Source organism: Pan paniscus, chromosome 20 (genome assembly GCF_029289425.2).
Source record: "Pan paniscus chromosome 20, NHGRI_mPanPan1-v2.0_pri, whole genome shotgun sequence".
Classification (NCBI taxonomy): Eukaryota; Metazoa; Chordata; class Mammalia; order Primates; family Hominidae; genus Pan; species Pan paniscus.
In genome coordinates, this window is record NC_073269.2 from 24,400,054 (window position 1) to 24,413,203 (window position 13,150).

General features: G+C 63.1%; 1 protein-coding gene across 1 annotated transcript; it reads left to right on the forward strand.

Moving 5' to 3' along the window:
• The first annotated feature begins 53 nt into the window (after nucleotides 1–53).
• On the forward strand, nucleotides 54–9,015 carry CILP2 (cartilage intermediate layer protein 2). The gene is made up of 8 exons (XM_003817723.5): nucleotides 54–750; nucleotides 2,022–2,120; nucleotides 2,547–2,819; nucleotides 3,435–3,590; nucleotides 4,720–4,995; nucleotides 5,211–5,319; nucleotides 5,595–5,752; nucleotides 6,028–9,015. The coding sequence occupies exons 1-8, from the start codon at nucleotides 552–554 to the stop codon at nucleotides 8,361–8,363; spliced, it is 3,606 nt and encodes a 1,201-aa protein (XP_003817771.3). The 5' UTR covers nucleotides 54–551; the 3' UTR covers nucleotides 8,364–9,015.
• Nucleotides 9,016–13,150: the final 4,135 nt, after the last annotated feature.

The window sequence follows — 13,150 nt, forward strand, 5'->3', positions numbered from 1 at the left end:
GTGATCCAAGGCGGGGAGCATGAGAAGGGCGGTGGAGTGGGACTTCCCGCTGGCCTAGAAAACTTCAGCTAGGGCTCGGGGCGGTGGCTCCTGCCTGTAATCTCAGCACTTTGGGAGGCTGAGGCTGGAGGATCGCTTAAGGCCAGGAGTTTGGGACCAGCCTGGGCAACATAGCAAGATCCCGACTCTACAAATTAAAAGAAAAAGAAGAAAGAAAACTCGAGCCAGAAGAATGGAGGGTAGATTCAGGGTGGGACTCCCAGACTGCTTGGGGTGGCCTAAAGCCTATAGGATCGAAGTGAGACGCGAGAGAGGACTTCCAGCCACCTAAAGCGGGTCCGAGCAGCTTGAGGCTGGATTCCAAGTGACACTTCCCTCAGGCAGCTTGGGATGCAGCTTGGAGGACTGAGTGGGCTCGGGGAGGGAGTTCCAGCAGGCCACGGGGAACCCAGGACAGCCTGAGGACGGAGGCACAGCCAGACGCACCAAGGGGGGCGACCCAGAGGGGTTGCTCGAGCGCCGGTCACCCAGGGCCAGGGGGCGTGGCCTGAATGGGGCGTGGCCAGGGCGGGATCTGCGGTCGCATCCCGCCCCCACTCTCAGTCCCAGCGGCCGCCAGACCCGCCGGAGTTGGACCCGAGCACGCCGCGGAGCCCGGACCCTCCCTCGGACGCTCTGCCCCGGCCATGGCGTCGCTGCTGCCACTGCTCTGTCTCTGTGTCGTCGCTGCGCACCTGGCGGGGGCCCGAGGTGAGGCGCCTCCAGCCCCCGCGCCCAGCCCCTGAGGCTCCCGAAGGCCTGGCAGCCGGCCTTGGGTGAAGCCGCACTTGGGGAGAGAACCCAGGGACCCACGCGCTTCCCCGGGGACTGGGTCCCCTTCACCAGTCGGATCCCCGCGACCACCTGGGGCGCGGAGCGGGCCTCATCCATTCTCTTCCTTGGCTAAGCCGGGAGTGTGGATAAGAACCTAGGGTTCCTCCCGGGGTTTGGACCCTGAATCACCGGCCAGGTCTCCCACCCTGGACCGAAGGGGTCGGAACTGGCCCCTCCCACCTAACTCCCACACACCCGCTCACTCCAACCGCTGGAGAAAGAAATGCCCATCCCTGGAACACTCAGTGGGGCGGGGGACGGGCCCACTTCTCAAGTGAGGAGACTTGAGGCGCCCAGAAGGAAGGGGCTTGTCTGACCTCATCACTCTGCTGGGAGTATCTTGGACAGCTCCTATCTTGGAGAAGCCAGTCTAGATTCCAAGGACTTCCCGGCAGCTCGGACTCTAGTACAGGGATGGAAGACAGACTAAGGGAGGGGCTTCCAGCAGGCCAAGTGGATGAGGGGGAGCCCAGCCTGAGGGCAGAGGCACAGCCAGCTGAACTTGATTGATCTCGCGGCAGCTGAACACAGTGGGAGGGAGACTCTAGCCTAGGGGAACTGGGTGGTACTTGCACTTCCCCAGTCGGGGGGTTAGGGCTAGGTCAGAGAGAGGTACCTGGCTTTGGGAGCCTGGTGGTGGTCATGGGCAGCGCGCTGGAGGAGAATGTATGGCAGCCCTTGGGGCTAGAGCTGGGTTCTGGCCTCTCAGAGCCTCAGTTTTCCCTCCTGTTAAAATGGGGATCATGGGCCAGGCACGGTGGCTCACGCCTGTAATCCCAGCACTTTGGGAGGCCGAGGCGGGCGGACTACCTGAGGTCAGGAGTTTGAGACCAACCTGGCCAACATGGTGAAACCCCGTCTCTACTAAAAATATAAAAATTAGCTGGGCCTGGTGGAGCGTGCCTGTAATCCCAGCTACTCAGGAGGCTGAGGTGTGAGAATCACTTGAACCCAGGAGGCAGAGGCTGCAGTGAGCCGAGATCGTGCCACTGCACTCCAGCCTGGATGACAGAGGGAGATTCCGTCTCAAAAAAAAAAAAAAAAGGGGGGGGGGATGATCGTGGCTGCACCTTGCCTAAAAGGAGGCTCCCAGCGGTCCCCATCAGTAGCAGCGTGCTTCCAGAATTCTCCTCACTCCTCACCCACAGACGCCACCCCCACCGAGGAGCCAATGGCGACTGCACTGGGCCTGGAAAGACGGTCCGTGTACACCGGCCAGCCCTCACCAGCCCTGGAGGACTGGGAAGGTGAGTTAGCCTGCCTCGGAGTCCCGTCTCTGCTGCGGGCTTGTTGGGGGTGGGGCTTGGGCTACTGGGGTCGTGTGAGGAGAGGGCACACACTGGACGAAGGGCCCGGCGCCGTCCTGGTCCCCGGACATGACAGCCCCTGGAGGTGATGCCCCAAGTTCAAGATCTAAGTGAGAGGCCGGTCAGACAGAGGCAAGAGCTCAGCGCACCGGGATGGACCAGGTCAGGCCCTGGGCGGCAGAACTGGGGTCGCGGGGAACCCAGTCTGCCCTGCACCTGTTTCAGGCCGCTGGCTCGGGTCGTGGGCGCGCTCGGCTAGCCGGTGCCCACCGGGGGAGGGGGCTGAGACAGCAAGTAAGGCCTTTGCACGCACGCATGGGGGCCTACAGGCCGCCGCCCTGGTCCCAGCGCGTGCGGTGCCCGCAGAGGCCAGCGAGTGGACGTCCTGGTTCAACGTGGACCACCCCGGAGGCGACGGCGACTTCGAGAGCCTGGCTGCCATCCGCTTCTACTACGGGCCAGCGCGCGTGTGCCCGCGACCGCTGGCGCTGGAAGCGCGCACCACGGACTGGGCCCTGCCGTCCGCCGTCGGCGAGCGCGTGCACTTGAACCCCACGCGCGGCTTCTGGTGCCTCAACCGCGAGCAACCGCGTGGCCGCCGCTGCTCCAACTACCACGTGCGCTTCCGCTGCCCACTAGGTGAGGGCGGGGCTGGATGACGGGGGCGGGGCTTGGAATGGGCGGGGCTGGCGAACGCCGGGAAGCGTCGTGGGTGGGTGGGGCTGGGAGGGGCAGGACCGTGTGGGTGTGGGCGTGGCTGGGAAGAGCCGGGGGACCCTTAGGCGTAGGACGACGTCAGGGGGCGGGGCCAGGCAGGGCGGGGCTTTTGAAGAGAGGCGCTGGGAACAGCGCGGGGCCCAGGTGCACCGTCAGGAGGCCCAGCGGGTCAGGACCCATGTCTGGTCCCCTGGAACGCATCTCCCTCCCGCTGCCCTCATTTGAGCATCTGTAAGAGCTCAGTTCTGTGAAGTGTCTTGAGCCCAAATGTGTGCAGGATGCAGGGAGAAAAGCAGGACTGATCCCCGGGACCTTATGCGGGGGTGGGGAGGTGGGTCGGTACCTAAACTATGTCTTCGACAGGCGCGCCTAGGGGAGCATGGGTGGGGGCGATGGCAGATCTGCTCTCTGGAGTGTCCGCCCTAGGATGCACATATGTGAGGGGGTTGGGGAAGAAGGGTCCTTTAGTCCCAGGTTACCCGGAGGCGCAGTTCCTGGGGAGGGCGGCCACCTGATCTCCGTCCCTGCCTTCCGCAGAAGCCTCGTGGGGCGCGTGGGGCCCGTGGGGTCCCTGCTCCGGGAGCTGTGGGCCAGGCCGTCGCTTGCGCCGCCGCCACTGCCCAAGCCCCGCTGGGGATGCGTGTCCCGGGCGTCCTCTGGAGGCGCAGAAGTGCGTGCGGCCTCGGTGTCCAGGTAGGAGGGGCGGGGTCTGGAGGCTGGGACCTGTACAAAGGGGAGGAAGGGGAGGTTAGGGGCTGAGCCTGGGAGAGAGGGTGGAGTTAGAGGCGGTGCCTGGATGTAGAGAGGCAGTGCTTCTCCTGAGCGATGCCTAGAGGGGAGGAGCTAGTTGGGGGCGGGGCCTCGTGGACGGGGCTGTGAAGGGCGGGGCCTGGTGCAGGGGCGGAGCCTGGAGGACCCAAACTCTGGAGCCAGGTGGAGACCGGCCCTTCCTTCCCTCCTGGGCCCAAGGAGCACTGGTAACTATGCACATCTGGACAGGTGGATGCCAGGGGGCTCTTGTGCAGGCAGACATGGGCAGATAGGAGGGGGTGCTTCCCCTGTGTGCATTCCAGACTGTACAGATGTCTTCGTGGGGAAACAGAATTCAGTTCATGCACTCAGGGTGCACACGTGCATGGCATTTGCAGCCCCCCCCCCCGGTCCCCCACGCCCACACAGACACCCGCTCACAGCCTGGCAGACATGATGCCTAGGCCCTCCCAGGGCCAGACACCGGGCAAGCCAGGAGGAGACTGGAAATTCCGCTAGCGCCTGGGCTCCACAAACACGGCCTGGAGGCTGCTCCGGGGAGCCCGTCACAGGGTGGGGGCACATGGTGGCCAATGGGGCGTTGGGGTCCCCACCCCATCGCGCCTGGCTCTGCCCTCCCAGCGCCTGTGCCCTGAAGTTTCCAGTGGAATTTTCCATTTTATGGAGAAACCGCAGGATTGGGAAGGGGGGCAGTTGTTCTCAGCCCAAGATCCAGCCCCTTACTGGGCCCCCAGCCCCTGTCCAGACATTTTCTCTTCTGCTGGAAAGGGCAGTGCCATATTTTGAGACTTACCTCTCCTGTCCCCTCCTATAGGGCCTCTTCCCTACGTCTCTGGATCCCAGTTCCTACGCCCTGGCCCAGCCCTGACCACTCAGCCCATCTCCCCTTCACACTAGGGACTGCTCCAAGCAGGGCCATGCTGAGGCCTCTGAGAGGCACCTTATGGGGGGGCCCCAGGCATATTTGTTGAGTGACTGATTGAATGGAAAGTCCTCCTCAGGAGGGAGTGTGAAGGTTTCTCTGTCCTGCTTCCTCTCCATATCCCCCCAGGGTGCAGCCTTGACACCTGTGAATGCCCGGACCACATCCTCCTGGGCTCAGTGGTCACCCCATCTGGGCAACCACTGCTAGGAGCCAGGGTCTCCCTGCGAGACCAGCCTGGCACTGTGGCCACCAGCGATGCTCACGGAACCTTCCGGGTGCCTGGTGTCTGTGCTGACAGCCGCGCCAACATCAGGGCCCAGATGGATGGCTTCTCTGCAGGGGAGGCCCAGGCCCAGGCCAACGGATCCATCTCTGTGGTCACCATCATCCTTGATAAGTTGGGTAAGCACCCTTGCAACATGGGGCATGAAGGGGCTGAGGATCTGGGGAGGAAGTTCTAGCACTCGAAGTCAAGAGAGGAAGAAATGAGATGTGACACAGTCATTGGCGAAGGCACAGAGTGAGTCGGCATTTCTGGGAGAAAGGAGAGGATGGGGACGTTGCTCCTAGGAAGGGTGGGTGGGAGAAGCTCTGATCTTTACCACCTTTGACCCCAGAGAAGCCGTACCTGGTGAAACACCCTGAGTCCCGAGTGCGAGAGGCTGGCCAGAATGTGACCTTCTGCTGCAAAGCCTCCGGGACCCCCATGCCCAAGAAATACTCCTGGTGAGCGCCCGCCCTGGGCTCAGGGGCATCTTCTGTGGCTTTGGGGTTAGATTCAATTTCATGTTGTTATGTGGTTTCCCATCTGGAGAGTGGGGAAAGCGTTAACGGGGAATGAATTGGGTGGGAGAGGGACTACCAAGGAGGCTGAATGGGGCCAGTCTTGCTGGGGAGGAGGCTGACTTTGGCAAAGCCTCTCCGCAGCTCCCCAGCCTGCAGACTGGGGGCAACACAGCCCCTCCCACTGAGTCCTATGGTGTCGCTCACCTGCCATCCAGGTTCCACAATGGGACCCTGCTGGACAGGCGAGCTCATGGGTACGGGGCCCACCTGGAGCTCCGGGGACTGCGCCCAGACCAGGCTGGCATCTACCACTGCAAGGCATGGAATGAGGCGGGTGCCGTGCGCTCGGGCACTGCCCGGCTCACTGTACTTGGTGAGTGTCCTTGGCCACAGCCCCGAGCAAGCCTTCACCCAAACGGAACCCGGACTGTAGCTAAGCTCAACCCCAAATGGAGCCCCCACTTCAGACTGATCCAATCCTAGGCCTCCACTGAGCCCCCATACCACTCTGAGCACCAACCTTCAGTCCTTACCCTGGGCAGACCCCTGTCCCTTAGGTGGAGTCCTTGACTGCAGACAGAGTCCCCAGCCTTGGCCTCCATGAAGTCCTCCTCCCTGCCCTGACCTGCATGTTTTCTTTGTCCCCAGCCCCAGGCCAGCCAGCCTGCGACCCCCGGCCCCGAGAGTACCTGATCAAGCTCCCTGAGGACTGTGGTCAGCCAGGTAGTGGCCCTGCCTACCTGGATGTGGGCCTCTGTCCCGACACCCGCTGCCCCAGCCTGGCAGGCTCCAGCCCCCGCTGCGGGGACGCCAGCTCCCGCTGCTGCTCTGTGCGCCGTCTGGAGAGAAGGGAGATTCACTGCCCTGGCTACGTCCTCCCAGTGAAGGTGGTGGCAGAGTGTGGCTGCCAGAAGTGTCTGCCCCCTCGGGGGCTGGTCCGGGGCCGTGTTGTGGCTGCTGACTCCGGGGAGCCGCTACGCTTCGCCAGGATTCTGCTGGGCCAGGAGCCCATCGGCTTCACCGCCTACCAGGGCGACTTTACCATTGAGGTGCCGCCCTCCACCCAGCGGCTGGTGGTGACTTTTGTGGACCCCAGCGGTGAGTTCATGGACGCTGTCCGGGTCTTGCCTTTTGATCCTCGAGGTGCCGGCGTGTACCACGAGGTCAAGGCCATGCGGAAGAAAGCCCCGGTCATTTTACATGCCAGCCAGAGCAACACGATCCCCCTGGGCGAGCTGGAAGATGAGGCGCCCCTGGGCGAGCTGGTCCTGCCTTCTGGCGCTTTCCGCAGGGCCGACGGCAAACCCTACTCGGGGCCTGTGGAGGCCCGGGTGACGTTCGTGGACCCCCGAGACCTCACCTCGGCGGCGTCTGCCCCCAGTGACCTGCGCTTCGTGGACAGCGACGGCGAGCTGGCTCCACTGCGCACCTACGGCATGTTCTCCGTGGACCTCCGTGCGCCCGGCTCCGCGGAGCAGCTGCAGGTGGGGCCGGTGGCCGTGCGGGTGGCCGCCAGCCAGATCCACATGCCAGGCCACGTGGAGGCCCTGAAGCTGTGGTCGCTGAACCCCGAGACCGGCTTGTGGGAGGAGGAGAGCGGCTTCCGGCGCGAGGGGTCCTCGGGCCCCCGGGTGCGCCGGGAGGAGCGCGTCTTCCTGGTGGGCAACGTGGAGATCCGGGAGCGGCGCCTGTTCAATCTGGACGTGCCTGAGCGCCGCCGCTGCTTCGTGAAGGTGCGCGCCTACGCCAACGACAAGTTCACCCCCAGCGAGCAGGTGGAGGGCGTGGTGGTCACGCTGGTCAATCTGGAGCCCGCCCCCGGCTTCTCCGCCAACCCCCGTGCCTGGGGCCGCTTTGACAGCGCGGTCACCGGCCCCAATGGCGCCTGCCTCCCCGCCTTCTGCGACGCCGACCGGCCAGACGCCTACACCGCCCTGGTCACCGCCACCCTGGGCGGCGAGGAGCTGGAGCCGGCCCCTTCCTTGCCCCGCCCACTCCCGGCCACCGTGGGCGTCACCCAGCCCTACCTGGACAGGCTGGGGTACCGTCGGACGGACCACGACGATCCCGCCTTCAAGCGTAACGGCTTCCGCATCAACCTCGCCAAGCCCAGGCCAGGTGACCCCGCCGAGGCCAATGGGCCTGTGTACCCGTGGCGCAGCCTGCGGGAATGCCAGGGGGCCCCGGTGACTGCCAGCCACTTCCGCTTCGCCAGGGTGGAGGCGGACAAGTACGAGTACAACGTGGTCCCCTTCCGAGAGGGCACACCCGCCTCCTGGACTGGCGATCTCCTGGCCTGGTGGCCCAACCCGCAGGAGTTCCGGGCCTGCTTCCTCAAGGTGAAGATCCAGGGTCCCCAGGAGTATATGGTCCGCTCCCACAACGCAGGGGGCAGCCACCCACGCACCCGCGGCCAGCTCTACGGACTTCGGGATGCCCGGAGCGTGCGAGACCCCGAGCGTCCGGGCACCTCGGCAGCCTGCGTGGAGTTCAAGTGCAGCGGGATGCTGTTCGACCAGCGGCAGGTGGACAGGACGCTGGTGACCATTATGCCCCAGGGCAGCTGCCGGCGCGTGGCCATCAACGGGCTCCTTCGGGATTACCTGACCCGGCACCCCCCACCGGTGCCCGCGGAGGACCCAGCTGCCTTCTCCATGCTGGCCCCCCTAGACCCTCTGGGCCACAACTATGGCGTCTACACTGTCACTGACCAGAGCCCACGGCTGGCCAAGGAGATCGCCATTGGCCGCTGCTTTGATGGTTCCTCTGACGGCTTCTCCAGAGAGATGAAGGCTGATGCCGGCACAGCCGTCACCTTCCAGTGCCGGGAGCCACCGGCCGGACGACCCAGCCTCTTCCAGAGGCTGCTGGAGTCCCCGGCGACAGCACTTGGTGACATCCGCAGGGAGATGAGCGAGGTGGCGCAGGCACAGGCCCGGGCCTCAGGTCCCCTCCGCACCCGCCGGGGTAGGGTCCGGCAGTGACCTGGGCAGGGGCCTCGCTTTCCCACCTCCCTCCAGACTCCTTTGACCCCAGGAAGTTTTGCCCCTCCTTCTTCTCCAGACAGCCCCCTCCCCAGGTGTCTGGGTCCCCTTTCCCGCCCCTTTCCAGAACTCAGAGTCAGACAAGAACCCAGAGCATCCGATGGTAGAAACACCAGGAAGACAATTGTTGCTGTGTGGTATGGAATGGAGTTTGCTGTGACTCTGGGGCCAGCACCCAGGGGACGACGTTCAACCCTAGCCTGAAGGGACCCGCTCCCAGCTCAGAAGCCGTCTCTGACTTCTCGTGCGTATTTTGACCCTGATTTCAATCTTCTACCCTTGGGAGTTCTGACGTTTGGCACAAAGTCCCCTCTGCCTGTTTGGAGCTCAGTGCTAGACCAGGTCCCCTGCCCCGAGCTTTGTTTTTGGGGTTATTTATTGAAACAAAGCGTGGGGAGCTGGTTGTGGGTGTGAGTGGGGGTGCGGGGTCCAGGCTGGGCCCAGTGAAAAGGAGGAAGGGGTTCCCATGCGGGGGAGGCTCTGGGGCTGAGGGGAACAATTCTCACGTGTTTGGTGCTTAGAGACCTGCCCGGGGTGTTGGGGTGGATGTTCCTGCCCTCCGGGGGCTCAATTAAAAATGCTTTATTTCCAACTCATGGTGTCAGGCTCTAGGGAGGAAGGATAGAGGCTGGGGCTGCCCGGCCCAGATACACCTTTGCAGGCAGAAACACGTGGAGGCACACGCGGGTGCCGGGGGCAAGAAGCACGGGCGGCCGTGACCTGACCGCTGAACACAGTGGCAGCCTGCTGCTCTGGCCTGGCCTCCTTGGCTGTGCCTGGCCGTATGCCCCGGGGCTATAGCAGGCAGGGAGGGGCCCTGGCAGGGGAGCCTCTGGGGCAGGCAACAGCGAGCCAGGCCACCCTGGACCTCCTCAGTGAGTCCACAGCAGCCCCACCCTGGGCCCCACCCACCTGAACCCCGGCCACACCTCGGTCATGTGGCGACGGGGCTGCCCGAGGCCAGGGCTTTCTGACCTTGCCAGGACCCTGGGTCTGGAGGCGGCAGAATCACGGCTGGCTGGTGGTCTGTGTGCACGTGTGTCCTCCTGGCGCTCCACGGGGCCGGCGCTGTCCTGACCACACCCCCACTGTCCAGACAGAAAAACTGAAGTCCTGGGGTCTGGCATGAATCCCAGCAGGTTTGAGCCCCCTATAGCTCTAGGTGTGTGATTCCCCAGGGTCTGGGGATGAAGGCATCAATGTGGCAAGACTGGAGTGGCCTCCAGGGCACCTGGGATGGGAGACTTGTCCCTGGCTGACACCCCCTAGGGAGTGGGGGTGTGGAGCGTCCCTTAGCTTAGGGGGCAACCACCCACTTCCTCTTCAATCTCCCACCCATTCACTGGCTCCCCTCCCCAGACTCCCGATCTCATCGTTCACCCATCCAGCATTTAGAGGCGTGAGCTCTGCACTAGCAACTTCAGGGGACCTGAGAGAGCCTATCTCTCTAGGGGGAGACAGGCTCACACGTGCAGACCCCAATATGCCCTGGGGCCAGTGCTCCACCCAGAGGGTCCCTGGCTCTTGTCCACTGGCCACATCCCCCCTTCGGCTGAGGTCCTGGCAAATCCAAACCTCCGCAGCTCTCACCCTTTCAGTCAGGGAAACACTTCCTTTGCCCTAGGGTGGACTTGGGGGCCTGGAGGCATGGGAGAAGCCCAAAATGCGAGGCGTCACCCCTGGTCTCTGAAGGTGGGCCCTAAGGGCTCTGCTGGAGTTTGGGTTTGGGCAGCCCCAGACATTGGCACCCCAGCCTCACCCTCGATAGGCTGTGACAGGCAAGAGAGGTGAGATGCTTTGAGGTCCCTGAGGGAGCTGGCAGGGCTTGGGAGAACACACATTTATCCAGAACTTACTGTCTCTATACCCCCAGCTGATAGGCTCAGAGGCACAGGCCCCCCCTCCCAAGGCAACCTAGGTTCCCGGCCTGCCTGCCACAGAACCCTGCTCAGGGCTGCCTGGTGGGGGTCCTGGGGAGGGGTGGGAATGGGGGCGCTCCCACGTGCAGCGGGCAAAGCTGGCTGCAGCTTTCCAGGCGGAGGGTGATGAGGTGTCAGGCTCCACGGCCAAATACCTTTCATTGAGAAAGTGTTGGGGCCTCCGACGCTGCCAGGCTAGGGCGGCCAACCAGGCATGGAGCGGGCAGCTGGCCCAGCCCTGTCCCCTTCCCTAGGGTGGGGCAGGGGTGGATGGGCATCCTCCAGAAGCCCCCTCCCCAGTCACCACGCCTGGGCCAGGAAGGGCATTTCAGGAGGAGGACATGGCTGAAGCAAAAGCTGGGCAGGGCACGGGGGCTAGAGTCTAGCTCCTCCCCATCCCTGCTGATAACTCTGCAAGAGGGCAGCGTTTGGCCACAATTTCCAGATGAGGAAACTGAGGCTCCAAGAGAAGGAAGCCATCAACTTGAATCAACAGCCTTGTGCCTCTTGACACTGCCTGTCTCCCCCAACTGCAGCCCTCAAGCCAGGAATCCCACCCCCTCCCTCCTGGAACCTGGGCTACCGTCCGCCTCCTGGTAAATCCATTGTCTACCCCCCAACCAAATTGGGGCTGCCAGACCACACCCCCTCAGTCTGGGAGGAGTGAGGGGCAGGGGACCCCCCCGAAGAGACCCCCAGCTGCAGCCACCCTGGGTCAGCTCAGGGCACAAACAGGCCCTTGGTCCCGCCCACGGCATTTTAGACTTTTATAATTTTAGAACCAAGGGTTCTTAAAATTCCTAGCACCATGATGGGGAAAAAATCTTGGAACAGTAAAATGTTTAAAACAAGAGTCTTCAAACCACAGAATCCAAGAGGAGGGAGATAAAAATGAACACACATTGAGCGTTGACTGACTGTAAGCCCTCCGAGCCAGCCCCCGCAAAGCCTAACTCACTTTAAGGGCATTTAGTATAAATCTGTTGCCTTGGGATCCCCAAAATATGCGTTTAGGGAGGATGATTTTTACCCCCATTCCACAGCTGGAGGAATTTTCTCAGGGTCACACAGCAAATGGGGTACTGTGGGCTGGGGAAGGGCAATGTTTCCTGGAGAAGGGGACATAAGCACTGGGTCTTGAAGGATGTGTAGGAGTTTGCTGGGTGGCCAAGGCAGGAAGGGCATACCAGGGAGCTGGAAAGGTGAACGTGAAAGCTGGAGGAGGGAGACCCACGGAGGGCGGCAGTAGAAGGGAGACACAAAGGGGAGGTGAGCAGGGGCTCGAATGCTGAGTGAGGAGCCTGAGTTCTCTGGTGAGCAATAGGGAGCTATGGATTGTGCTGAAGCAGGAGAAGGTTACACAATATCTCGTGACAAAGACTCCCCTGGAGCTGGTGCAGGACTCAGCTTCTTACAACATGCTTCTTTCACGGAACTGGGGTCTGCTCCCTCCCACTTGGGGGCCCCTCCAGGGTCCAAACCCTGCAGCCCAGTGCCCTCTCCCCGCCAGCTGCCTCCTGTCCTGGCTGAACATCCCTGGCTCCTCCATTGGGGCCTCGTGGACCTGGCGTGGCCACCCACCACTTCCCTAGCCCCGTCTGTCTCTCTCATCAGCCCTCAGAGTTGGGTCTGACCCAGCCTCAGACCCCAAAGACTGGAGCCAGCCTGGCGGGGAGACCTGGCTTTGGTCAGGTGGGGGAAGTGCTTGTGCTTTAATGGTGGAAACAAAGGCAGGATGCCACAGGGTGAGAGCAGACCAGGAGAATGCCATGTCCCGATGCCTCAGCCCTCCCAGGGCAGGAGCTAAGTCTAGACCCCTGGGCCGAGGGTGGAGGGGGTCTGGGCAGGCAGGAGGGAGGAGACCCCGGCCATCGGGGAATCAGCAGACCCTGATGTTTGGAGGTGGATGCAGGGAAACAAACACTACCCTAGGCAGGGCGAGTGTGTCACACAGAGCCAGACACGCCTGTCATCAATCTCGAGGTCACGCTGCCCTCGTCACGCCCCATCCCTGTCCCCTGTAGTCAGGGGCATGACTCCCTCCTTCCCATACTTCCTAGCCAACTTCTCGTCACCTGATTGGTGACACTGTCACCCTCAGGACAGCCACATAGGCAGTTGCACTCGAAAAGAGCATGAGCCCAGACACACCAGACCCATGGGACACGCTGGACACTGTCCCCCCTCATCACAGCAGCACGGGTAGACAGATGCACCCTCAACACAGAGAAAGGCCCACGCTTAGGGTCAGGTAGCGGTGCCTGCAGCTGCGTGCACCTGTGCATACCTGTGCACACCTGTGCGCACCTGTGCCCAGCTCCCCTTTGACTCACCCATCATCACGCCACACATCGGGACACACTTGGCCCCCAGACTCCCAGCTGGCCAGTCTCAACCCCCCACGACCCTCCACAACTCAGCCCCACCAGGCACATGAAGCCATGCCGAGCACAGGCAGCACCTCCCACTCTCTCGGGGCCCTGGGGAGCAGGTCGGCCCTGGGGCTGGGGACTGGCGGGAGGCCTCAAGGTCCCAGCCACTTTTCCAGGGAAGTCCTGAATCCCTTCCTGCTGACTCAGCCCTGGGGGCTGGCTAGGCTGGGGGCTGCCAAACCTCAGGTATGTCCTTGAAGGCTGCCTGGCGGGGCCTCTGAGGCGGGGGCGGGGGCTCCCACTCGGGACTCAGTCCTTCCCTGGGCCCCAGCCTCCCTCCTTGCCCCAGATGGAGCTGCAGCTTTAACCGTGGCGTTCAGGGCATGGGGCCAGCACGATGGAGCCTGAGGCCGGCTGCTCCCACCCCAGTTCCTCC